Source organism: Pimephales promelas, chromosome 16, assembly GCF_988280905.1.
Source record: "Pimephales promelas chromosome 16, fPimPro1.hap1.1, whole genome shotgun sequence".
Classification (NCBI taxonomy): Eukaryota; Metazoa; Chordata; class Actinopteri; order Cypriniformes; family Leuciscidae; genus Pimephales; species Pimephales promelas.
In genome coordinates this window covers 18,607,325-18,634,761 of record NC_142784.1, presented here as the reverse complement: position 1 = coordinate 18,634,761, position 27,437 = coordinate 18,607,325, and the positions used below count along the sequence as shown (strand labels likewise).

The window sequence follows — 27,437 nt, the reverse complement described above, 5'->3', positions numbered from 1 at the left end:
TGTGTTTCTAGTCAAAGGCGAACAAAATCCGAATGACGGAAAGCGGCATTAATGACCAAGAGCACCGACGATTAAATGTGAAAAGCCAACAAACCATGAGAAAAGAAAAGGCTCCCACGTGTAAGTCTGTTTGTAATGGTGTTTTGTGTGAGGGGGGTGGAAGGGGGGTTAGCGAAACAAATACAGCAGCTACGGTAAAGTACAAATGGCAGCGCGAGCAGAAGCCAGCCCTTGCGCCCTGATCTGTAACCAGTTCCACCGACCAAAATCCTGACATTAACTAATTTAAGAAAACGGGGGAAATGAATGGTTTTGGACCAATGGGTAGTGGGCCAACTTCTGCCAGCGCCATAAATCACATCCACAACAGGAAAGGAGGGGAAGAAAGCAGGAGCCTTGAGTCCTGTCCTTTCCTTCTAACTAAAGACTGTGTGTATTTGTGAGTGTATATGTGTGTGAGAGAGGACAGAGGCGGCTAGAGTTAAGAGCAGCATGAAGAGAGCAGCAGTCACACAGATCTACGGCCAGAGCGTTTACCTGGCCCTGTGCTCTGAGGGTATACTGCGTAGCCGCCTCTTCCACGGGCCCCCCTACCTGAGCCACGCGCTGCCGCCACTGCCGCCGCCGCCGCTACGGGACCGTACGCTGTTGCCGGGAAGCCTGTGCGAGGGGTGGGGGTGGGGTTGAGGAAAGAGGATAGTGGAGGAGAAGGCAGTGGGAATGACAGTACAAAAAGAAGGAAAGAGGACAGGAAATGAGGAGGAATGATGAAATAAAAGGCGAGGAACAGGGTGGAAAAGGGGAGTAGTGAAGGAATGAGAGGAATAGAGAGTAAACAAAGATGGAAAATGGTGTAAAATGAGTAATAGTGAAAGAATAAGAGGAGTGTGGCAGCGGGAATGAGAGTATAAAAAGAAGGAAAAAGGACAGGAAGTGAGGAGGAATAGTGAAATCAGAGGCGAGGAACAGGGTGGAAAAAGGGAGTCGTGAGGGAATGAGAGGAACAGAGAGTAAACAGAGAGGGAAAATGGTGTAAAATGAGCAATAGTGAAAGAATAAGAGAAGAGTGGATAGTGGAGGAGAAGGCAGAGGGAATGGGAGTATAAAAAGAAGGAAAAAAGACAGGAAATGAGGAATTATAGAGGTGAGGGGAAAAAGGGAGTCATGAGAGGAACAGAAAGTTAGGTAATAGGGTGTAAAATGAGGAATAGTAAAAGAATAAGAGTTGAGGAAAGGAGAAAAAAATAAGGAACAGGGCAGAAAATGAGGGAAGAGAGGAAAGAGAAACAAGAAAAAATGATGTAAAAAGGAGAGTTGAGAACAAAAATTGGGAACATGGTGGAAAATGGGCATTAGCGAAGGAATGAAAGGGAAGTAAAAACAGGGAACAGGGTGAACGGTGTAAGCGAAGAGGATAGAGTGGTAAACAGGAGTGGACAGCAGAAGAGGAAAGAGAAGGAACAGGGAGTAGTGAAGGGAGGAGAGGGAAAATGAGAGGAGAGGATAAATTAGAAAAAAAGCAGGATCAAGCTACCTCACAACATTACTGACTCATAAAGTTGCTGCAGTGTCTGTGCAGGTTCTGCAGGATGCTGTAATACACCGTTTACTGTGGGCGTCTTCCAAATGCGGAGGAGACTGCAGTGGCCCTAATGCACTCTGGGTATTTCTGCATGGGTGACCACGCTGCTCTTTAGCTTATCTGTTTGAAACACACAGCAGGAGGGCCACGGCCGAGCATCAGACTTTAGGATATGCTACTGAGCCTGTGCAGTCAAGTTACTGTGATAAACTAATTAGATTTCAGCTATAATACACATTTAAAAGGACTTAAAAAAAGAATGATTTAAATGTGGAAATAGAACTAACTACCGTTATTCAAGAACCTAACATTAGCCTGAAGAAAAGAAAAATCACTTTAGACTGAAATAGAACAATAGCGAAATTGAATCATTTTATTCGTGGGACTGAATTCGATGTGGCACCAAATATGTCAGATTATATTAACATCCTGTTGATATGTTTTGACATCAGTGGCATATGAAATATCTAGTCAGTAACACTTTTATGCACTCAAAATTTATTAAATGGTCTTATAAATAATTTAAAAAGTGTTAAAAAAATCATACAAAAATATTTTTTTATAAAAATAATTGACTGATAAAAATGAAGAGTATTTTTAGGCAAAAACATAAAAACAAAAAAGTTTTTTACATTGGCCTAATTTCATAACATTTAGTCATTTACTAATTTTTTTTTGCCTTTAGCATCACAACACGCAATAGACATTCATTCATCAAGCAAATTAGCATTTTCTACTCATGCAGCTTTATCTTCCATAACACCTCGTACAAATCACAAATTCACGGTCTTTGAAGAGATGAAAAGAGACACGAGACCAGGGGCGAGTCAGAAACCACAGCTCGACTTCCATAAAGGCAGAGAGGAATGAAATCCGGCAAGAGCCAAAAAGATGATCCAGCGCAACACTATAGGGTTAACTCCAACCATGACCGGCATCTGCAGCACAAAGGCGATATGGAAATGGCTCCACGCTCCCAACACTTTGTAGTCCACTTAAGTCACTTATCTCTGCGCTGCCGCTCATGTTTGGGCGGGAGAACGAGGGACCGAGACAGAGAGTCGTAAAGCCGAGCAGGCGAATCGTCCTCCGGTTTATACCTTGAAACCCAATCAATCAGGAGGATAATTTGGTCTCCAGGCAGTGTGAACTGATGCTACAGTCACACCGGGCCCCTGGTGCTGCACGGGCACCGTGATTTGTGAGCAGGGCTGGATGAAAGAGTCTTCATCTCCTTCCCGGTTTAGTGGCTCTTTATGGTGTTATTACAAGATTAGGCATCAGGGATTAATTGCTCGATTCCAAGTGCCCTTTAATTCACTTTAAGTGCATCACACAGGGGAAAGTAACAGGTACTGTATGGCATGGCAGCAAGGGAGAGGACGTGATGATGCATGTGTGAAAGTAAACCGACATGATGAATGCACTGCAAAGTCCAAGTTTCATGTATACAAGACATTGGCTTGATGGTTGTATGCATGACTACCTTCCACTAACAACAAAAGCGCTCTTCCAAAGCCTAGAGAGCTGCCTTTTTGCCTAAATAGCAAGCTGCTTTCTGAGGCAGCATTCTAATCATCATGTAAACTCACAAGTGACTTTTTCGGAAATTCACAGTTGATTCCAAAGCCCCTTTTCACACAGAGAATCCGGAAACTACTCTGATTGTGATGTGTAATGCACACATCGAAAACAAGTTCGCTAGTGTTGCACACGTTGTCACATCCTTTAGACTTTCCTTGCAAAATCGACACCGATTCCTTCACTCTAAAAAATGCTGAGTTGTTTAACCCAATTTCAGGTAAAATGTGGACAAACTCAGCCATTGGGTTAAAAATGTAATTTAAAAATGTAACCCAATGGCTGGGGTTGTCCACAATTTACCCAAAATTGGGTTAAAACAACCCAGCATTTTTTAGAGTAAAGGAATCGGTGTCGATTTTGCAAGGAAAATCTAAAGGATGTGACAACGTGTGCAACACTAGCGAACTTGTTTTCGATGCGTAAATGTAACATGGACCTTTTATGTAGTTACTCAGGGTCACACAGGTTGTGTTTACGCTATTTGTCTCTCGCTGCCAGAAGACGGTCTCCCATGGATTTGTGGAAGGTTTCGGTAATATTTTGTGGAGATACTGGAAGTGCAAGTACATTTTTTCATCATTTTTTTGGTTTCTGAGTTGGGTGTATACGTTTCCAAATCTAACTTTATATTGCCATAATCACTGTCTTGTTGGCTCAAACACAGCACCGTTTTGAATCATGTCAGCAATTCCTAGCAACTGTTAGCTCGGCTTAAAATATGTAATACACAGCGGGGTTAAAAGCCGCCAAGTGTATAATGATAATCAAATGAAAACGGAGCCACACAACTTTTCAGGTTTGAGTATTTATGTATACATTTAACTTTGTTGGACTTTCACAAACAATGTTGGAATTTAAAATGTTTAAAATTGAGTTTACTATGCACCGATCACTTGTTTATTTATTAAAAATATGGCCTGTTTTTAATGCAATAAAGCTCATTTGTATAATTATTACTGTTATTATTATTATTAATAATAATTTTACATGCAGCTGCCACACACAAACCTGATATAATTGCAATTACAATATTTTATGATTTTATTTATTATTATTTATTGCAAAACTGTGCAGCCCCTTTCTATCCATGATATTGATCCGTAATAGAGGGATGATTATCATAATAGAGGATGAGGGATGTATGTATTGATATCTATCTATACAGATGAACAAACAATATCAATTTATACAATTAAAATAGTACTGAATTATGTGTGTTACACCTAACCCCTCTGTCTGTTACAATTAACCCCACATATGGGGTAATTTGTAACATTTGCACTTCTGTCACTTCCAGTGCAACTGTACGAAAATGGTAGGTCCTAGAAAAAAACTTTAAGTGTTCATTTGTAGCAGAGAAGTGTATGTTGCTTGTATAAAAAAAAATATTAATCTAACCTAATTATTTTTTTAATTAATTGAGCCAAAACCAATATGCGTTAGTTTGTGCCCTGCTGATCCCAGCAATGTTACTAGGTCCCCCTCCCGTAATCAAACCTGGGCTACAACAGACTCTGAGGTTAGCATGTTGCTAAGCTAATGTCACAGATACCAAGTAAAATAACTTGTTTTAATTACCCTAAACTATTTTTTTTTTACCAATATTGAAATGTATTGCTTACAATTTGAGAAAAGGAGGCTGAACATTTCAAAGGGAAAACATTTCAAACATTTTCAACATTTCAGGAAAACATTTCAAAGGGGTAGTTCACCCAAAACTGAAAATGATATCTTTTGTTCACGCTCATGTTGTTGGGAAGCTGTAAATGGATCATACGTTTTGAAGAATGCTTCAAGTATTTTGTCCCTACAATAAAAACCAGCGGGGTCCAAAAATAACATTTGAGCCCACTGACTATAGTGTTTGAAAAAAGCAAAACAACAAAACATGCGTCACGTTCTTTTGTATTCCACAGAAGAAAGTAAGTCGTACAGTTTTGGAGAGATTACTTTTTTTGGTCAACTATTCCTTTAAGGCTCATAACACCTTAAGCAAGCAGCTCACTAGGTCAAACTGAGCAAATGAGCACTATGGCACTATTGTACATGGCGGTAACATGTCTTGTCTTCGGTATTTGCGTGTGCTTGGAAAAGAGAGCTAGAACGTGAGAGTATGAGTGAATGCCCACGTGTGCGTGTCAAAGAGACAGAGAACCACTCAGCTTGCTCAAATCTGCAGTGTTCAAACATCATAATTAAATATTATCATTTTAGTGAACAATGAAGGACATCCACTCAAACGCTTCGTCAAAGTCATTATTATAATATAAATATAATTATAGAGCAGCTCTCTAATTAAAACACACATCTTTGGCTGCAGCGGTCCGTTCATGATTGAAAGCCAATAGACAATAAGTGGGTGACACTGGCAGATGGTTGGGTTCACATAGAAGGATGGATGGTAATTAGCCCTGTCTCTTACGAGTTCCCTCCTATTCTTCAGCACAGACGCCCTCCAAACCCTCATATTAGTGGCCTTAATAACCTTTCATGTGCTGCTAATGCCTAATCAAATACGAGTCTTTAGGACAAGATTAGCTGTAAAACTGAACAATGGGGCCGAGTGCTTAACATCCAGATAAATTAAAGTAAAGCCTATATAGTATGGCTGGAGTTGAATATTTCAGCCAACAATTCAATTGAGTGATTGATGATTCTTATTCAAATGAAATAGTTGCTTCCAGTTAAGAGAATCACCTTGGACTTTGACAATGTGTTTTCACAGCATTTCTGAAAAAATATGCGGAAACCCTGCATGTATGAGACAACATGTCAATCACAAAGCTAACACATTAAGACAGATGTGTATGTGCCAAAACATATCACTTATATACAGCGTTGGGGGTAACAGGGTAGAACTGATGCACATTAATTTACTCATGTTGTCCACAGCCAACAACACTGCTTCAAAACATTACGTTTATATACAGGAGGGAACTCAATCTATAAAAACAAATCTCTACTCATTCAAGAAACAAACATGTTAACATGTCGCTAAATTAACACAATACTCTAACAATACATTTTAATTGAATTATTGCTGATCAATACTTTTCAGGTAATAATGATTAATGAGTTAAGTGAATTAAGTGGATAGTTTGCCCTAAACTAACTTTCTCACCCTTATATTGTTTGGACCCCACTGACTTCCTTCTTTTTATGTTCCACACAGGAAAGTTAGTCATACTGGTTTAGAACATGGACTATAAAAAAAGATGGACGATGCCCCTTCGCTCTTTTCCATCAGATAGAAGTAAAACCACCAGTGTCCCGATATGGCGCTGACATCTTGGAACTTGAGTCTGCACACTTGCGTTTTCGGGACTAGACATGCGCAGTCGTGATCAGGAAGCAAAGACGCAAAATCAATGCCCCGCCCTCATTCTCGCTGAATCAAACGCAAGCACACACCCCTGCATTTTTCTCCTCAGTCTGCTTCGTTCCTCTGCAACGATGTCTGCTGATTGCAGTACCTCGTTAAAATCAGGTAAATACAACTACTAACCACATAGTCAACATTATGAATAAAAGTCCGCTGGTGCTTCAGTGATTACTTCGCATAGAGAACCTGTCAATCATGATGTCACAGCACACATCACATAATTAACTAAAAAGAAACTTATTTTAAAAAACAAACACTTGAAATTACATCAACGTGATAGAAACTACATTAAATGACACAAACTGTCTTTGGAAAAAGGATATGTGAAGTGTAATTTAATTGTTTAGTTGTTCTCACGTCTCGTTGAATAACATGGAGAGGCGGGGTTTATGACCTATACTAGGACCAGTCACTGGGGGGCGATCGAGATGTTTTGGCTTCACTTTTGAGGGCTTGTGCGGCACGCTTGGTTTAGAACGACATGAGTGTTTCACTGTTTCATTTTTTAGATGAAGTTAAAAGTGAGAGCATTCTGAATCATCATCTGAGAGGCTGCATTTCATGTACTGTAAATATTAGTTTTAGTCCCACTTATCAGTCTCTTCAGAAAAGAACCGGCTCTTGACACGAGTAAAACATCTCTCAGACAATGGTAAACATGCACCCTGCTGTGTCCCGTCAATACCGACGTTAATTGCAGAGCTGCTGAACTCAATTTTTTTCTGAGCGGGTACCTCTCCACCCCATAATCATTTGTTTGATGTCAATATTAAATGCAGATGCCTGTGTGGTGTAGATCTAGAAAGTTCTGGAAACAAATTACCTACTCAGAAAAAGCGCAAATTAAGAAGGTTAATTCGCACGTATCGTCAGTGCTTTGTTCCTGAAGAGGGTCGGCGGGGCGAGAGAAAGGGACGTGGGGTGGAGGGGTGAGTGTTATCCCCCAGGAACGACTTGGCAGAATAAAATCAATTTCATGGCCTCTCTATTACCGAGGACATAACGCCAAAATTTAGCTTTCCACTTTTACCCATTTTTCCAGCCTGTTTGCTCTGTCAGTGGCCGTGCTCGGCTGAGCCGGATTGGCCTGGAGTAGGGACAAGGACACATCTGTTCCACCCTAGAGCCCTGAAGGAGATGCCGTCCTCACTCGTCCCCTCTCCCTCTTCCAAGCTATTTCCTCCTGCTGCCCCCTCACTTCTTTTCCTCTGCCTCCTGAAATCTCCTCGGTGCATTTTATGAATCTGCAATTTTTATTTTATGATCGCTAATGCCTGTTTGTTCTTGCCAGCAGTCCTCTGGAGACATTCCAGTTTGGACTGCGCACAGTTTGTTTTCTTTGCTGAATCTGTGAGTCATAGACATTAAATAATTAGACATGGTCGATCATGATTTTAAGTCATAATGGCCATTAAATGAGATTAGTGGGGCTTCTAACATTAAAACAGAAATGGCAATACATCTGATGAATTTGATATTGGATGCATCAGAACATCATTTAAACCACTAATGAAACTGAATCAAAGAAAAGGAACAGTGCCCTTGCTTTTGAACCACACTCAAAAAGCACTATTAGTTGACGTAGACATTATAAAAGACATTCAAGAAAGGAATGAATTGCGCAAAAAAAAAAAAAATGCAAGTGCTAAAAAGGAGGATAAAAGAAAAGAGCAATCTCGCCAACCATCTTTTCATCTGGCAAACGAGAGGTGAGTCATACTTCTCTAGTAGAAGCCCTTGACTTGTATTACTTTCAAAAGGGCCTTTCTGCAAAGCTTTCAAAGACTGCCGGGAGCTTGGGCAATGAGGCTTCCAAATGCACAAGCCTGAGTGGCGTTCGCCAGCAGAGAACTCCTCCGTATTACGCCCTCCTGCTCACATTTACCACTAATGAGGGTGCTGAGGGCGAAGGAGACACGAGATATGTCGCTGCTCCGGAGTGTGTGGCTTCGGGAATTACAGGTGTGAGAATCGTGGGTCAACGCTGGCTGTAGGGGTTCAGTTGCTTGTGGCGGAAAGGTGTGAATTCAGCAGTGATTATTTAGATGAGGCGAGCGTTTACCACATTCGATTATGGTTACGGAACAATTACGCTCATGTCATCCAGGACCGTAAACAAATTATGATTTGAATGGCACCTTAAATCGCATACTATGTGTTTTTTCACACAGTGAAACAGGTAAAACAATATATATCATTGACTAATAATGAGAGAGTGGCAGATCTATCTATGGACAAAAATATAATACTAGGCAGAATATTCACCCAGAACATTCTAGCACCCGCACAGCAAACACCCAGAACAGCCTAAAAAACTATAGGGGAGCCAATATAGCGTGTCAGACAAGCACGTTTAAGTCTGACACGCTATATTGGCTCCCCTATAGTTAGCTATAGTCCCCTATAGTTTAACAAATTCGATATGCACTTTTGTAACGAAACAGTCAAAAGTAATTTATTTGTTTATTTTATTATTTTCAGACCACCTAAGAGATCATAACATATTGCTATGGGTTCTGTCTTTTTTGGACTTGACAGATTGGCATTCTGGCTGCAAAACTAAAATTAAATCATTTTTTTTTTATTTTTTTTTATTCTGCTTATTGTACATATACAGTAATATAAAATACGTTTATACCAGTAGTCCCATATTCATCATTGTGGCTACACAGTCGGTTTACAATGTCTACAAATGTTTAATTCACCAATATATAGAGAGTATCTCATTAGAATTAAATACTATATGTACAGTATAATTACTGCAGTGATAGTTTGGAATTACTCTGTGGTGTTAGATGCTCCCCTGAGCACACTCTGCATATCCCTGTAATACATTGGATTGATTTTAATAACTTTAAATGCACTTGAAGTGTGAACCATGCACTGGTAAAATACAAGCATTGGAACAAGACTCACGGGTACTCAATATTTAATGAGTCAGATCAGATCTGGGAGACAAATGACTTGATCGGGAGTCGAGACATCCCTATAAAAAATACTGTATACTCAGAACACCCAGACAACTATCTAAAACACCCTAGCAACCACTCAAAACACCATCGGACAACCACACAGAAAACTCTTGAAACACCTCAAATATTTTAGCAATCTCTACAAACCAGATACAAATCCTGCAACTTCTTAGTAACCACCTAGAACACCGTAGAAAGTAGGGCTGTGCGATTAATCAAATTTTAGTTTTGATTCCGATTTTGGCTTCCAACGATAACAAAAAACAATACTCAATATAAAAATTATTTTTGGCCAGCATTCCGTTCCTTTACAGTGGTACGCTTAAGCTCCTTTATAAAAGGTCAAACTTAATGTACAAATCCGTCGAATCATGTAACGTGACTTTCATACAGTGCATTCTATTGCTGGACTGTGTGCGAGATCTGAGAGGAACGGAACACGGACAACCAAAGTATGCTTTGAGTTTTGGGTGCATGCATACATGGACAAATTTACAATTATCAAAAAAAAAAATACTGTGTTCGGAGAATATTCACTTAAAATAGTTAAATAGTAAATTCACTTTATGTCTTAATTTAATGTGTCTCACTATATTGAACCCATGCATTAAGTCTTAAAGTGACAGCGGCCTAATAAACCTGCTGATGTCTGTGCAAAGTCCCTTCAAGACAAGTCATTTCACTTGGCGGTAGGGTTGCTGCGGTGAGGAAAATTTCCCACCGGTTAATCGACGTGTGACAACACCGGTAATCCCGGTGTCACTGTGGAGGGCAGGGCGGGGGGGTTAAATAGCTTTTAAATGCGTGTGCGTTATACTTTCACTTTCGAAATAAGCGTCAATTGCTTGAATGGACAAAAAAAACAACTCGCTGATAATAAAACTTTTATTTATAGACTTTTATTAGCATAACGAACGAATAAAAATAACCCCATGCATAGGCTGAAAAAAGTGAAAATCGGCAAAATGTGGGCCCAAACAAATAAGAACCATAAAACGTTTATTAACGAATAAGAAAATAAAACAGGCCTAAATAAATTACACAAAGTTTAAATGAGATAAAACCAATTAAAAAGAGACGAATATAAAATAAAAACTTCAAAACGGACCTTAGCCTACATAAATGACATACTTTCACTTTCGAAATAAGCGTCAATTGCAATTCAGCGTCAATTGCTGGAATGGACAAAAAAAAAAAAAAAAACAACTCGCTGACAATAAACTTTTATTTAGACAGCACTTTTATTAGAATAATAAACGAATAAAATATAGACAGAACTTTTATTAGCATAACGAACGAATAAAAATAACCCCATGCATAGGCTGAAAAAAGTGAAAATCGGCAAACTGTGGGCCCAAAAAAAAATAAACGTTTATTAACGAATAAGAAAACAAAATAGGCCTAAATAAATTAAACAAAGTTTAAATAAGATAAAACCAAATAAAAAGAGACGAATATAAATTAAAAACTTTAAAAAGGACCTTAGCCTACATAAATGACAGCACTCTAAAAAAAAGTAAAACACTATAAATTGGCATTTATTAACATTAATATATATTGGCCAAAATATTGCCAAACAGGCGCTTTTGCATTGCGTTTTGACACCAAATCTTCCGCCATTATCTTGCTTTTCTGTAATTTGACTCGTTCTCGTCTCCACACGTGCTAAATGGAATGCTGATGCTTGCTGATCTGTGACGTGACGGCACGCGTTGCGCAGTTCATTTTTAATTATAATGCTCTCTTCAGAACTAAATAATTGAAAATTATTATTTTTAATTAATTCAAATAAATATTTTAGCAAAAACGAATACTTTAAAAAAAAAAGTCAAGACATCGCGGTGTCACGGTGGGAAAGTGATGTCACCGGTGATGGGGCTTAAAACCGGTAACACCGTCAACACCGTCTATCGCGGCAAGCCTACTTGGCGGCCATCTTTGAAATGGACAAATATTTTAGTCAAGCAAGAGCAGCTCCGATCTCTTTGAATGGGAAAACATCAAGTTCTCCAAAGCTGTTAACCAAGCATACAAATAAATTTCATATTTGAAATCAATAAAATCTGACAACAACCTGTCTCATAACCTGTGGTTTCTTATGATAAAATAGCGTCAAAAAGATGTGCAGAATTCGCAGTCCTACGCGTATGTGCAGTCCTAAGCGCACGTCACAGAGCATTTACTGTTTCTATAGCAACCAGAGCTGCAGTGACGTGACGACTTTACCAATCAGGGTTTGGCTCTTATATTCAAAAAGCGAGACTTATTTCGCCACATTGCGCGTTGCACTTACTCCCATTAATGGTAATATGAGTGCATTGTCTTTCAATATATAATATCTTTGTCACTAATATTAATCAAACAACAAAAGAAAACAAGATAATCACTCACTGTTCTTGACTGACTTACGCAGCTTTAATAAGAATAATTGATACAGTAAAGACTATATGCTGTTTTATTTTACATTTTATTATTCAATTTATTTAAGCCTAGTTAGACTTGCATGAAAATTTGAAAAACATAAATCACTGTTTATTTCATTTGTATCTTTGTCCTGTTGTTTGTAATTAGCTTTTTAACTAAATTACTTTTGGTCACATCGCCCACACATAATCGTGTGAAATAATCATGACTATAATATTGACCTAAATAACCATGATTATATTTTTTGTAATAGTTGTAATAAAAACCACCCTAATAGAAAGCACGAAAACACACAAAAGACCCTAGCAACCAAATAGAACCCCTAAATCCACATTGAGTATAATAAAATATAATACACAACAATACAATACAATTCGATAAAATACAACATAACATAGAGGAAAGTACGTTTTCAAGAATTATGATTGCCTTTATATCCACTCTGAAAAGTGTGAGAATGTACTATGGTCCACTCATGAACAGAGGTTAAATAAACAAGCAATGTTTTCATTGATCTGAGAAGCACACTAAGGGGAAAAACACTTGAATATATATAACGGCCACAGGGAGCATCACATACAAGCTGTGAAGCTGTGTCTGACTAATAGTGCATCTTATAGAGCAATTTCTGAAGGCAGAAGGCATGACCAGATTTCTCTAGTACATCCATCATCTCAGGCCTGTATAAAATAGGCCAGGAGGGCTTTCTGAATATCATCACAAAACAGCCACACGGCTGGGTACTATACATTACAAAAGATGTGACATTAGCAAAGGATGTCAAAAGCTAAGTGTATATCAACCTTACAAGCTATGCTAGTTATTAAACATTTGCATACAACAGTCATTTCACCTGGTTTACATATGCTTAAACTCTGAGTGGGAAATTGGGGGATGGAGGAACATCTTGGAGGAAGATGTGTGTAACTGTACCCAGGGGAAGAAGCTGTGCAAGGGGAGGCAGTTTAGAGAAGACGCCACTTTACACGAGGCAATAAAACCTACAACCACTCAAAAAGAGAGAATTTTCTCAAAGCGGTAATGAGCAGCAAAGAAAAATACATATCAGTTCTGGTGCACAAAACAAATAAAGTAAAAGAACAGCCTGACACCACCGCACACATATTACTGATAAAGCTTTGGCTAAGAAAATGCAAGTCAATGCCTGAGAATACAACGGGGAATCCAAAGGGCTAAGTCACCGCTTCAGAATGTCATATTGATATATGTCCTGTGATGTAACCATCTCATTAGTTAAAAACAGAAATGTGTAATGCCATGTGCTCGGCAAACAGGATCTTAATTCAGGATCTAAAGTTCAACCCCAATCGAGAAAGGAAGCTGTGAACTTTGTTACTCTGCTGAAGATCATGGCATCAGGGAATTGAAATATCCGGATCTGGTCGGCCTGCTAATGTCAGAACCTGCCTAGACATCAGTAAAACCTCATACGGCTAGAGCAAACCAGCCCACCTCCCCTGCGGCTGCCTGGCCCCCTGGATTCAGGTCCAATCACTGCCATCAGCATGAGCACATATAATGAGACTGAGGCACTGGGACAGGTCTCCTCCACTGGCCGTCTCCTTGATGAGGGCAATTACTGGCCAGACATATACTATATCTCTGGTAGAGGGGCATGGGGATTATTCCGGGAGTTGGGGGCAAAGTCACTCACTCATCAGGTCAGATTCTTTAAGAAGCTTATCTGAGGACATTGGACTTCTTCTCATTGATGACCATGTGAGAGGGGGCAGATCTGTGGTTAGTACGACAGACAGAAATGGCAGCGGGCTCATGCCAATCTAATTGTATTGTAGTGCATCTATCCATACATTTTCTAGAATTCACATTTCTTTAGGGATGTAATGTTTGTAAGGCAGCATAGGTGCCGTGCTAAAGTTCTGCAAGAGTGATCTGGCCAGAGGAATGGGAGACAGTGAGAAGTGGCCCCAGCTGACATGTCAGAAAGTGGCTATTAGCTGAAGCTGGCAGGCCAGGAAAAGCATCATGCTGACACTTATTTTATTTTAAGAACCTTTTTCATTCTATTATAAGACAGTGGGATACTATCAAGCTTTAATCTTCTTTTTTTTTAAGATATAAAGTTTTTAAAAATCTTTGAGAAAGCAAAGTTTGAACACATCCTAGAGATGAGCCAAGTTTATTGCAAATAATTCTACATGACAAAATAAATAAAATATAATAAATACATAAACCACAATATAATGTAACAAAATCAAAATTGTTGACGCTAGAGGTCAGAGGAGAATGGGCAGACTAATTCAAGCTGACAGAAGAGCAACTTTGACTGAAATAACCACTCGTTACAACCGAGGTATGTAGCAAAGCATTTGTGAAGCCACAACACGCACAACCTTGAGGCGGATGGGCAACAACAGCAGAAGACCCCACCGGGTACCACTCATCTCCACTACAAATAGGAAAAAGAGGCTACAATTTGCAAGAGCTCACCAAAATTGGACAGTTGAAGACTGGAAAAATCTTGCCTGGTCTGATGAATCTCGATTTCTGTTGAGACATTGAGATGGTAGAGTCAGAATTTGGTGTAAACAGAATGAGAACATGGATCCATCATGCCTTGTTACCACTGTGCAGGCTGGTGGTGGTGGTGTAATGGTGTGGGGGATGTTTTCTTGGCACACTTTAGGCCCCTTTGTGGTTGTATTAAATTGTACTTTATAAATAAAAATAAAAAACACTATAATAATGGAACAGAATAAACAAAAAAATTAAATATCCATAAAACTAAACCAACAAAATAATAAATAAATATACAAAATAAAATAAAAAAGCGAAGTAAAACAAACAACAAAAATGTAAAATAAAAACAATTAAATGTAACAATATATATATATTTTTTTTTAAATAAAATCAAAAATAAATAAATAAAAACACTATATAAAAAGAATTAAAATGAAAGAAACAAAGAAACCTACTAAATGTTCTATAGCTTGTCGCTTGACGTAGTAGGTCAGAACAATAAGCATCTGTTGCGTTGTATCCGGTTGGGTCAATAAAGGAAGGTTGATCTTAAGTTCCGTCTTAACTAACCGTCTCACCAGTTCAAATTGCCTCTCCACTTAACTTTATGTTAAACCTAAAATGCACTTTGATTGACTGTGATCGTGCAGTGTCATGTGACATTTTGCAGAGCTTCCCTAAAGGCAAAAGAAGGCATTCCATTCAGAGTTCCATGTCTGAGTTGTGGATCTGATACAAGCTGCTAATTAAACCCGTACTGGTTAAACCGCCTCTGCAGTGCAGAGTAGGATATGACAGGGATTCAGCCTGACTGTGGGGAACAGCGGATGAGTCATCAGTGTGATTACAGCAGGCAGGGCGCATGAGACAGGCTGTCTAATCTATCGCTACGAGGCCACCTCCAAAATGACCTCTGCCACCATGCACGCAGTTTACTCCGTAAACACACACATCTGCCCGCCGCAGACCACGTCAGTCAAGAATTACCCCTAAATGAAGCGGCGGGATGCGTTTGTAAGAGCCACGTGTGTGTGGCGAGTGTGTCCGACACAGCGGTCCCCGTTTTGAGCATGTAACATGGTGAATGTGTTTGCCTCGTGCCTACTGAGTTAATAAGCAGCCTTTTCAATTAGAGCTAATTTGGGTGAAGAGCTGAATGGGGTAGAACAGCTGCAGGAGACTTCACTGTTGCCTGTTCATCCACTTTCTCTCCTTTTATGGTCCTCTCCTTACAATGGGTCCGAGAAAAGAAATTGTGCCACTCTCCTAAAGTCTGTTGGTGCCGCCAAGCTCAGCGGGGCAGGGCTCATATCATACTTTCCTCTCAGCCAGTGCCACTCACTCCTTTCTGTCATCTCACAATTTCCTCTTCTTCTCGGTCTCCCTCGTCTGCCACACAAAGAGGGTCTGTGGTCAGCCAAAACAGCATCTTTATTTATTTGTTTGCACTCCAATATCCTGCAAGCCTGGTCGTGTTATCTGTATGACGAGGCCGGCCCTGTCCCTGACAGCCTCTGTGTTTGCATAACTGATTGGGCCCTAATCAAAAGTGAAGCATCAATTCCAGCCCTCTCTCTTCTTCCTCCTGAGGAGAACAGAGGGATAAATGGAGGAATGAGAGCTAAAGGATGGTATTTTAACACGCTGTTTGTTCTGACTGGGCCGAGAGTGGCGGCGACCTTGATGTTGGAATATCCTTCAGGTCTCATCAGTGCCAGCCGCGTCAAACGCCAGAAATCGCGTCGGAACAGAGATGAGAAGAGATGATTCTCCGCTTGGTAAACCAAAAGCGGTGGCGAGATCAAACAGAAACAAACAAAACACAAGACGACAACAAAGTCGTACTAAACAATTGTCTTTGATAAGACCACCTCTGCTTGAACTCCTCTGGATCACTGCAACCTTAATCCACAGATTTACGGCAAAATGAGAAGACCTTCTCTCACAGCTCGGGAAAAGCCTGATGGATCCACAGGCTTGCAGGATAGACTGGGGGCTAGAGTCATTGCGTTGTTCGTCTGTTATAGGGCAACTTAGTTTGAATAAATGATCAGACGCTGATTAGCTACTTGCTCTACGTTTATTTCAAATGAACAGCAAGACGACAAGCAGCAAATGTGCTTTCCAGTAAATCAATCACACAGTAAACAAATCCTTAACAAAAAAACAAACAAAAAAAAAACAGGTTTTTCTTCGTCAGTGTCAGCTGCAAAGATGAAGTTGACGACGCTGACTTCGCAGTAGTCAGAAAAAAATGCACATTTCAAACGGATTGCATAAACAGAGAGCGATCTGCAGTCTGTTTTCTTTTGGTTTGAATTGTTCCGTTTAAAAGTAGACATATCTGTGAGGCAAGTAGGCTACCTTATATGCTGAGTTTCGATTCATTTATGAGACGAACTCCAGTTCACATGCCGGCGCCTCTGTTTTGTGATTATCTATCACCTGCTATATTTACTACTTATTTATTAAATTCAGGCAATTGGTTGATGAAACATTGCTTAAAATTAAGATACAATTAAAGGTGCAATGTGCAAAGATTTTGAGTATCTATTAACACAAATGCAATATGACATCCATAACTATGTTTTCATCTTGGAAGCATTTTAAGTCAATCGCAAAGTTTTCAAAATCAGAGAAAAAAACCCTATTGTGTGTAGTAAATGGTGTTTAGGGGAGGCGTGCACACTGTTACAATCACGTCGTTTTTGTCGTGCGCACCTTTGGGCTCATGTTTAAACAATGCTTTACGTTTTAACCAGCCCAGGCACAGTAACAGCTCATATTTAGCCAGCTTAGCCAAACTTTTACTACCCTGTTGGAAAAAAATATATAGTTTTATGTGGTTCTTCTCCCTCGCTGTATTATGGGTTTGCTATGTGGGGAGAAATGTGCTGGTTACCTTTGTGAGACAATCAACTGATTACTATTATTATATTATATATTAAGACCCTTGATCCTCGCCTGACTATGGCTTTGTAAACTTTATCCATGATGAGGTTTATAATGGACTGAGGTACAGAAACAGTGACAATATGTTACACACTCTTGGCTTACTCTGGCTATTTTCTGCTGTATCAGACAACAATATGTTTGTCCAGTTCTAGCCACCGTAGCTTCTTTGAAAGGGAGGGGTGAGCCCTTATTGCAACTCTCAACCGGACCACTAGAGGTCGCTAAAAAATACAAACTGCACCTTTAATACAAAACGAAATTCACTTTATATAAAGGTTTAGTGCTCTCTGTTCTGTGAACGTTTTACTCTGTGTGATGTGATTAAATGTCACGTCTTTCAGTGGTGCTTTCAGACTGGTCACATCCGTAACACTGTTTTTTCCTCATAAATGCGAATAACACAGTCTCATCCCAAGACATCATATAACTGACATCTTTGGACGCCTTTTGACCATACGTCAACATCCGCCGTTTTACGGTACCCTTTAACGTCAGTTACATGACGATCCTGGGACGTCATACAACTGACGCTTTACCTTTAACGTCAGTTAGGTGACGGGGTAGGTTAAGGTCTGGGGTAGGGTTAGGATCCGATAACGTCATCTAACCGACATTAAAGGGTACCCTAAAATGGCGGATGTTGACGTATGGTCAAAAGACGTCCCGAGACGTCAGATATATGACGTCTTGGGATGAGACTGCGCTGATGCGAACACGAAACATAAAATAAAATGAATATGTTCTGTGGAGACTATTAGTATTCTGAATAAGTAACGCCAGCACATGTATTCCGTTACTCCCCAACACTGATATTAGTTGCCTATATAACCTTATCTGCAAGATATTTTAACAACGCGGTTTTGGCGGTTATAGAGTTTTAATGACGGTGTTCAACTATAACGTCACACCACTAGGATAGACACTGAGCTTTGGATGTGCTTCTCATGGATTTATAGCCTCTGAAACACCCTTTTCAGTCTCATAAATGAGAAGAACAATGTGTGTGCGTGTGTCCTGGTGAATGGGGAGATAACAGTGAAGGTGGCCTGATGCTGTCAGCTGTTTCTTATCTTATCTACCAGAGGATGTTAGTATGAAAATGACATTAGCAGCAACACTTGCTCAGGAGCTCCGCCATAGCACCATTGGTTGTTTATGCCTGTATGTCTTTGGGGCATAGAAAACACTAAATCCATCCGTGATCAAAATTGTTCCCGGACGAGGACTAGAAAGGTACATGCGCTGTATATCGATCATACACACACACTGTAGCATTACAGGGCTTTATTTTTAACTGAGTGCCATTGATAAGCAATTTATGGTTCTTGTTTTCTTTAAAAATCAACACGGTAACTTGCATACATGCACAGACTGAGAAAATGTGCACCATCCCCATGTGACCTGTTACAAATCCAGTCACCTGCACGGATTACAAGAAGTGCCTTGAAAAAAATTACCTTTTCTCTTTTCAACAGTCAATTTTTAACCTTCACTGCAACCGAGCTTATAGCAAATCCCAGGTGCTACAAGCAGTCTGGAAAAAAAGCCTTTTCACCCTATATGTTCAACACCAAGGTCATTGACAACATCTGAAATGGAAGAGTGAAGGGACCCTTTTGGAGTGGCACTGGGCAGATCATTTTACAAGAAAAGCTGGGGGATTAAATGAGCGGAGGAAAAAAAAAAAGCACCTTTTTGCACTAGAAACTGCAGTTTAAGTCAAGCGGTTCGCAGCCTATTTTCCAGTGAGTCATATGCCAGCAGGACCTTCAGCTCTATATCCAGGGTCAATATCACTAAAAATATGCATTCGATACACTCGATTGCTTTTCAGCTAGTGTTATGAGGCTTTCGGCATGGGCGGACTGGTATGCGTTTATTCGTTCAGATATTTTTAGCGTCACGTGGGAGTTTAGTGTTTAGATATAGGCCTACACATATATTTGTATGGGTGACTTAGTTATGTTTGCTAGACTCAGAACTGTTGCTAACATGGCACTAGGCTAAGACTTCTCACCGAAAAGAGTGAGCCCACAATGATGTTTTAATCCCCATAACCAGGCTTAGTCACAGCAGCTCTTCCGCAAGCGCCTGCCAATTTACACTTCCTCATTATCCATTACTCTAGCCCATCACCCCACCCCACCCCCATTTATTTATCTTAGTCGCCACTGGAATATTCTGTCTGCACTCGGCGGTTAGTTTGGGACGCCTGTACAGATTGTTTGAGGTTAATTTGTGCGCCGGCATCAAAGGAGAAGACAGCTAAAGGATCTCTTCTCAATGCAACAAACAGCCACCTTTACACTTAACAACCAAGTCAACAGAAGAATTTCATCGCCAGGGAGGGCCTTTGAGCGACTGACAAAAAATGATACATTTATGTACATAAATAAGGTTGCAACCTCTCTTGAAGATACTCTGATTGCACAGAGATGATATACAGCTACATATTTACAGCTGAGGATCAATTGTGTAAACAAAAAGTCGCTTTGAAATTCGTCAAGAGCCGTGGTCTTGTGTTTATGAAGAACATTCATTTGAAGTTCCAATAATTCTATAATTAATCATGATCTTTACATTTATGCAAAGCATCAAACAGCAGATGTCAACATGGCCTAGTGGTTTCCCTGCTGAAATTGACTATATATGTTTTTTGGGCATTTAGCAGTTGCTCACATTGGAAAACCAGTGTGACAAACTAATGGGTCTAGCCACTAAATCATGTCTGCCTAAAAGTAATACATAAACATAATAAAATAAATTAAAGTTCGGGCTTTCAAATGGATACTTCCTGGGGTTCTAGACAGACTCAAATCTACAGGCTGTGAGGCCAGATAGCCCAGCCTAAACCAGCTAACCAGACTTGCTTAGATATTTTTTTTAATATCAGTAGAGATGCAAAAATAAACACGTGTATCAGAAATAAGGAGATTCACTGGGCATTAGTAGCATTATCTGCAAGGTGTCAAATTAAGTACACTCAGTAGTACCAGATAAACCACTGAGCAGAACATGATAAGAAATACTAAGCACATTTCAGATCATCATGCTACCAAAGGCCGCTTCTGAGAAGTGGGCTATGAAATAATAGAGCTGCTTTGCTGCATCACATTTATTCCAGACAAAAAAGGCCTGTCTTCGTCAGGATGGCCCTAAAACCCTGCTGAGTCAAAGGATCGAAAACGAGAAGGCCATAGGCTCGTTTGTAGCTCCCACGGATTTTAAAAGCATCACGTATGGCAGTGTTATCTATAAAGCTACAAGCATGTGGGGCTTCAGCAGGGGGGGCGAATTAGGCAATATGTGTGTCTTTGTACATCAAGATGTATGCTGTTTGAGTATGTGAATGTGTATTTAAGTGTAAAGTGCCACAGTAAAGTTTTTCAGCATTGGGGTGTAGCGAGAGGCAGGGATGGGTGCGCATTGATGTTTGCGAGTTTGCCGGTCAGCAGGGAGGCCATTACCAGACAGCAGCAGGAGAGAGAAGCACCATACAGAGCTTAACAAGATGGAACTTACCAGGGAATTGGTAGCTGTAGCTTGGGGCGAAACCAGTGTATCCGCGGCCATACGTTGCTACAATGTTTGGATAACCTGTAGGGAGAGAAGAAAATCCAAGGATGTGATAAACCGCTCAGACCGCCCAGAGCTTCCCTATCACACCAATAAATCAGTATCCCATTTAAAATACACATACACACACAAGAAGCAAGTGAAAACAGCTTCTCTTTCACCACATAACCGCAGCCCTCCCCGCAAGGCCGCAATGTAACAGATTAGCTGGCTCGCAAACTTCAGTTTGCGGTGATGAACAGCATAAACATCACAAGACACAATCTCGCTTCATTCCCTGGGGCTCATCCCTCTTTTTCCCCTTGCTGAGGGAACGGACATGTCTGCGGCTGTCATCTCTCTCTCCCTCCTTTTTTTTTCTCACCTCTCCACTGTCATTGATCGATAGCCCTTCTTTTATAGCCCGGGCTAATCGATCATGAAGGACACGACAGCGCAAGACAATGGCAGGCTGATAGTTGTGGCAGGACATCACGGATTAAAGTCCCTACGTGCCGTGCAGCCTCAGCCTCCTGCGCGCTAATACTAACAGGACGGCACGAATATGATTGAGCGATTGCAGAACTCATTCGAAAGTGGAGCGAAGCGCTGCAAAAGCATGCTAAGGCCGCCATTTGTTTTTTTAGCCCACCTCTTGTCGTCTTTGCTGAGGCAGAACTTTTTAATGACGACGCTCGCGCGAGTGAGTTGGCTTCCCCTTGACTATTATATTATCTGAAATACATCTTGTTTGAGACCGAGGCGAAAACACACCATCAGCAGCGTTTACAACACTGGAACGCATCCTGCTCGTGCTGTTAAGAAAAAGTGGGATGCAACCCAATGCACATGCTACAGTTGTCTCGCTGCCAGGATTTAACGGCGGTCCGCCGTGTGTACCTATTTACCAGGCTAAAGCCCAAAGACCCATTGTTCTTATTCTGTCACAATGGCTTATTACAGTGTGAGCCTAGACACTAATTATCTGGCCGGCTTTCAAACAGAAGGAAAAAAACGCAACGTTTCCAACGCAAATCGAACATATCGGCCATATTGTTGCACCGAACGCCTGAGGGAGCAGGCGGCTATAATCGCGTGAAAACAATATAGACTCTATAGTGGCGTCACCTTCTTCAGGACTCTAGTTTGTTATTTGTCATCAGCCCATTTTTCTTCCCTCCCAAACCCACCTGAAAGATCTTGCTAATAGTTATTGGCTGCACACAGAGCTAGCTTGCACCAAATGATCGCTAGTGGCTTATCTTTGGCTCTCGGCCACAAATGTGAGTTGGTGAAGAGAATAAATACACTCCACCGCAAGTTAGGCTAGACATAACACAAATCAATTGAGTTTGACATTGCAGAGGCAGACTGGTGGGAAGTAGTCTATGTGAAGCTATTGATCCTGTCAAAGTTTCTTTGGTGAGGGTCAGCGCTATAGTAGAGGCTTAAAAGAAATAACTTGTTTTTATGAAGTTTTCTGTCGTTATTGACTGCTTCTGAAAGGAGGCTTTCTGTGCCGTTTGCGGTAAATGCTATGTAAACCACGGAGTCGGTTTTAAAATCAAAGACTATTCTTGAGGAAAGTTCATCTCTGAGGGAATCAGAGCAAGGAGGAGGAATGGATAAAAGTATTAAATACACTACTGCCAAAAGTATAGAGAAAATATTGCAGAAGCTATCTCCCTTAAAGGGACAGTTTTTTTTCATCCAAAAAAACTAAATTTGGTAATCATTTACTCAAATTCATGCCATTCCAAACCCATATGAAGATATTCTGAACAATGACTCAGTCAAAATGTTTAAAAGAGGATTTTTTGAAGAATGTTTCAACAGTTTTGTCCCAACAAAGAAAGTCAGTGAGGTCCAAAACAATACTGAAACCCACTGACAAGAACAGTATCTTCTTTTGTGTTCTGGAGAACAAAGTCATAAAGGTTTGAATGTCATTATGGTGAGTATATGATGACAGAATTGGCATTTTTGGGTGAAACGTTGAAACTGGCAATTTTTCAAGAAATGCCAGTCCCCATCTCTGCTCTGCTTCACCTAGCAATCTTGCCTCTGAAATACATGCTTGTATGTTCTGCAGCAAGTTGGCCATCTTTAACTTTGCTCCTCCCAAGTGCTGTATCATATGTTTACAAAGCCTTAATATCTGAGCTCCTCCATCTCTCCCAAGACTACATTGGCTCTGTGTACTCTACTCTTACAGAGGAGCAAATGCCAGACGCCCATACTAAATATACATGACATGGGCTTTTCCTGTGACATTTAAAGAGATTACTTTAAATGTAGAGGGATGGGGTTCTGTTGACAGTAGGGGATTAACATACTGGTAGGGCCAACACCTATGGGAACACAACACAGAAGAGAGAAATCAGCAGTGCTTCCAGGCCGTATGCAGAAAAGAGACTCAGGTGCAAATGATACATAAAAAAAAAATAAAAGACTTGAGACTTGACTATTAATATTTTGCTGATTATCCCTAGTTTTTGATTATAGAAGCCATTCTCCTTGACTCACTGAAATTTGTGCACGTGACATGCTTAAAGGAGTAGTTCACTTTAAAAAAAAAACTTTTGCTGATAATTTACTCACCCCCATGTCATCCAAGATGTCCATGTCTTTCTTTCTTCAGTCGAAAAGAAATTAAGGTTTTTGATGAAAACATTCCAGGATTTTTCTCCATATAATGCACTTTTACTGGTAACCAAACGGTTCAAGACTGTTTCAGTGCAAACTGCAAACTGTTCAAAGGGTTTTAAATGATTCTTATCAAGAGAAACGATCACTCATTAAAAAAAAAAAATAAATAAATAAATTTTATAAGCTCAAATGGTCGCCTTGCTCTGTGCTATCTTCTACAAATCTTTTTTTCCGAGTCAATTCGTTCATTGAATGAACCAAATGACACGAAAAAAAGATTTGTTCTTTTGATAAACAAGTTCGAACAGGAGAGTCATCACAGAACAGAGCAAGATGACCATTTGAGCTTATAAAACTTATTATTATTATTTTTTTTTAAATGAGCGATTGTAAGACCCTTATTCACCATCTGGAATCATTTAAAGCCCTTTGAACAGTTTGCAGTGAAACTCTCTTTTGGACCTTGGACCGTTTGGTGCCCAGTAAAGTGCATTTAGTTGGAGAAAAATCCTGGAATGTTTTCATCAAAAATCTTAATTTCTTTTTGACTGAAGAAAGAATGGCATGGATATCTTGGATGACATGGAGGTGAGTAAATTATCATCAAAAGTTTTTTTTTTTTTTAAACCTTTAACTTCTTTCCAATCCTCCTCAAGTTTTCCCCAAATTGAGCTTCATTCGAAAACCTCCATGGCTTATCACAATTCAATTTTATAATTTCCCAAAGGTTTTCAATGGATTTAAGGTCAGGTGACTGAGGAGGTCAATTGATGACCTGAAAATACTGAGCATGAACACTTTTATTGCATTGACCTTTGTTGCATTTGTGGTTTGTTTGGGATTGTTACCATGATGAAAAAAGCATGTTGTTCATTGAGTGTAGGCCTACAGTCTCTAATCTCTAAAAATCTCAAATGCTTCACGTGAAACTGCAGCCTTCGTGAAGACAGCACTCGTGTTGTTTGAAGACGTGAGAGTGCGTGCGAGGCCGGGGCACAAATAAATAAATAAAGCAGTCATTATATTCTACATAACTCATTGGCGGGACAAAAAGTAGACAATCTGAAGGATTTTAGAAGATTAAATACAACCCGAAAGTAAAAAAAAAAGACCTGGCCTTTATTTATTTAAACCTGCAGCCACAAAAGAGACAGTTGTCTATTCCGGACTTGGCTATTATTTGAAGTTTTACAGTATGTTTTCCATGTCGTGCTTAACGGTGCTATGCACATTTGGCATTACAACACTCCAGTCTTCTCCTACGAACTGACACCGTCCAATGCTACTGTAGGTTATTACATTTTGACTTTACGCCACTTATCTTCCTTACTCACGTTCTTTGGCAAATGCAAGAATTATTTTGCAGTTGATAAAACTAATAAATGGTTTCTTTACACAACCTCTCAATCCAGTCTCTTAGCAATTGGCTTACAGTTCAAAATGAAATTGAGGGTCCCTTAAAATAGCATGCCAATTTTGCTTACAAAGGTTGCATTTATTTGCACAAAAATACAGTGAAATTATGTACCATATAAGTTTAATATATTTTAAAATGTAATCCAAGCAAATAAGTGTGAAGATAGCCATAAAGCAAATAGCCACATCTGCAACTTCAATCAAGAATAGGTCTGGCTGTGAAGAGTGAACAGTCTATGCACACAAAAGCTCACAATAATGCTTTATTTGGAAGAATACTAGGAAAACAAACTTTAAACAACAACAAAAAAAAAAAAATATATATTTTATGCCACTTTTGGCTCAGCTAAACAAAAAATAAAATAGAAAGGTACCAATTTTTCCCAGACACATTCATCCACCTCGTTGTCAAAACTATTTGGCTCAATTTTCATACCTAATTGGCTCTCCACTAGGTTTAATAGCTGAGCCTCAGTGTCGAGCTGTGGGCTCAAGAAAGGGGCACACCATGAGACGAGAATCACCAAACCGCCATACCTTTGACGTTCAGTAAGTGGCAACACTGCATGTCGCAGTCACTAAATGCAAGGAGGAGACCTGAGCCCGGGGAGAAGACTCATTAAGCCACGCCGTCACCACGGTAGACACCTTCCGTCTCCAGGCAACGCTGTAAATAAAGACTGTCACTTAATCTGGCCTAGTGCCGTTGGCCTCGCCCTCTTATTTGCGTTATTAATATGCATGCTAATGTGCCCATTTTATGGCTCAACAGTTTCGATTCACTGTAAAATCAATTATCCATCTGGTAAAGCTGCACTTTGCGCTGGCTGAGATGTGTATTAATTTTAGCAAACATACATGAGGCCCAGCACAATAAAGATAAATAGCTCGATTAGGTGTGGTAAACACCGTTGCTCAGAGCGGGGCTCTAATGAGATTTCGGCACATAAGGAATTGAGGTTCCTTAAATAATGAGCCTTGTTGATTTTTCTATGCAAATTACCAAAAGGAATGTTTCGCTGTCCTGCTTTCCAATTTCATTTAGATAAGACGGTGTTGCGATCGAGTGAGCGCGACCCCCTTTAACCGGCTCTCTGCTCCCACCGTCTCAGTCTTCCTCCCTTTCGGTTTGTTCAACACTGATCTGCTTTAAACCCTAATAAGCTCATGACACCCACTTGCGGCGTAATTTCATCAACCTCAACTCAAGTCAACTTGAGCTGACATCACGCTGTTGGCGCTGTGAAGCCGAATGATATCATGGACTACTAAAATGCCTGAGGGCACCAGATGTTGGTGAAAAGGTCTTGACGAGCTCTTGCATATTCCGAATAACTGATGAATTCACCCTCCTTTTAGGTCAGATGGTTGAAATCATAGGATCATAACTCAACATTACTTACATTTTCCTCTTCATTTAGCACTATAATGCAGAGCCCTGCTCTGGTGAGGGTCGGTTAGGGATTTGGTGGAGCTGGAAGCGGGTCTGGCTGAATATCAATAGCATATTTCATGCGGGCCCAGCGAGGACGCTTCATCAAGTCAAATTACGGGCAGGACGACCTCTCCCGCAGCTTCACCCATTAGCTGCCATTCGCATTCTGCACTAGGCATCAAACGATTTATTTGCTTCAGTTACTTTCAGCAGACGATCAATCTCACAGTAATTATCTCTTGTCACTGGAGCTGGTTGGGGGGGGGGGACTGAAGTTTGAGATGGGGGGTGGGTATTCTTGTCTAATTCTACATTTCCTGTCCTCTTGACACACATCAAATCTACAAAAAAACATCAAGACGAGCTCTTGCCAGCGTCGGGATGACGCCTCTGGTGTTTGACGGGTTCCAGTGCTCGTCTCTCTGATAGCACGCGCGTGTCGTATCCGTGTAGACTCTGAAGCGGGGCTCCCAGTAGAAACAGAGAGGAGTTTCAACTGCCATGGCAGTTGTAGAGCCGCTAGCAGAGCGTGGCGACGTTAACGCGAGCACCGTGCCAACATCGGAGCTCCGGTCCCAGTGCTCTCTTCGAGGAGCTCTTTCAATGGGCTGTTGCCTCTCCCTGTCTGCCTGTTCCAACATTATGAGTTGCCATTTTGCTCTATGAGTTTACAGTGATGCACTTGTTCCACACCATCAAGCTCAGCATCTATGCTTAAAGGCTGAACAGACATATTTACAAGTATCATTCTGAAGTGACCATTTGTCTCTGAGGTCAGCATGAGAAAACATTTGCTCTAAAATCACACCCAGTGGATAACTAGATCGAGATTCACATGAACATGAACTCATTAATAAATGTATTTTCACCAATCACATATACATTCATATTAATGTAGAACCAATTCAGGCATGTACAAAAAGGAGTGCTTTTACACAAATATTTAAAAACTAATAGTAATTTAATGTATAATATCCATAT

General features: G+C 40.2%; 1 protein-coding gene across 13 annotated transcripts in view; it reads right to left on the bottom strand.

Moving 5' to 3' along the window:
* msi2b (musashi RNA-binding protein 2b) overlaps window positions 1-27,437 on the bottom strand; it is a 269,238-nt gene that overhangs the window by 34,422 nt on the left and 207,379 nt on the right. For 4 of the 13 annotated variants that reach the window (XM_089121137.1, XM_089121136.1, XM_089121138.1 and 1 more), the window contains exons 10-12: window positions 20,924-20,998; window positions 14,417-14,473; window positions 538-660 (exon numbers count right to left, since the gene is read on the bottom strand). In XM_089121137.1, coding sequence (XP_088977263.1) covers window positions 538-660; window positions 14,417-14,473; window positions 20,924-20,998 — 255 coding nt within the window. The remainder of the gene's footprint in view (window positions 1-537; window positions 661-14,416; window positions 14,474-20,923; window positions 20,999-27,437) is intronic. The other 9 variants (XM_039671242.2, XM_089121144.1, XM_089121139.1 and 6 more) reach the window with 4 other exon arrangements.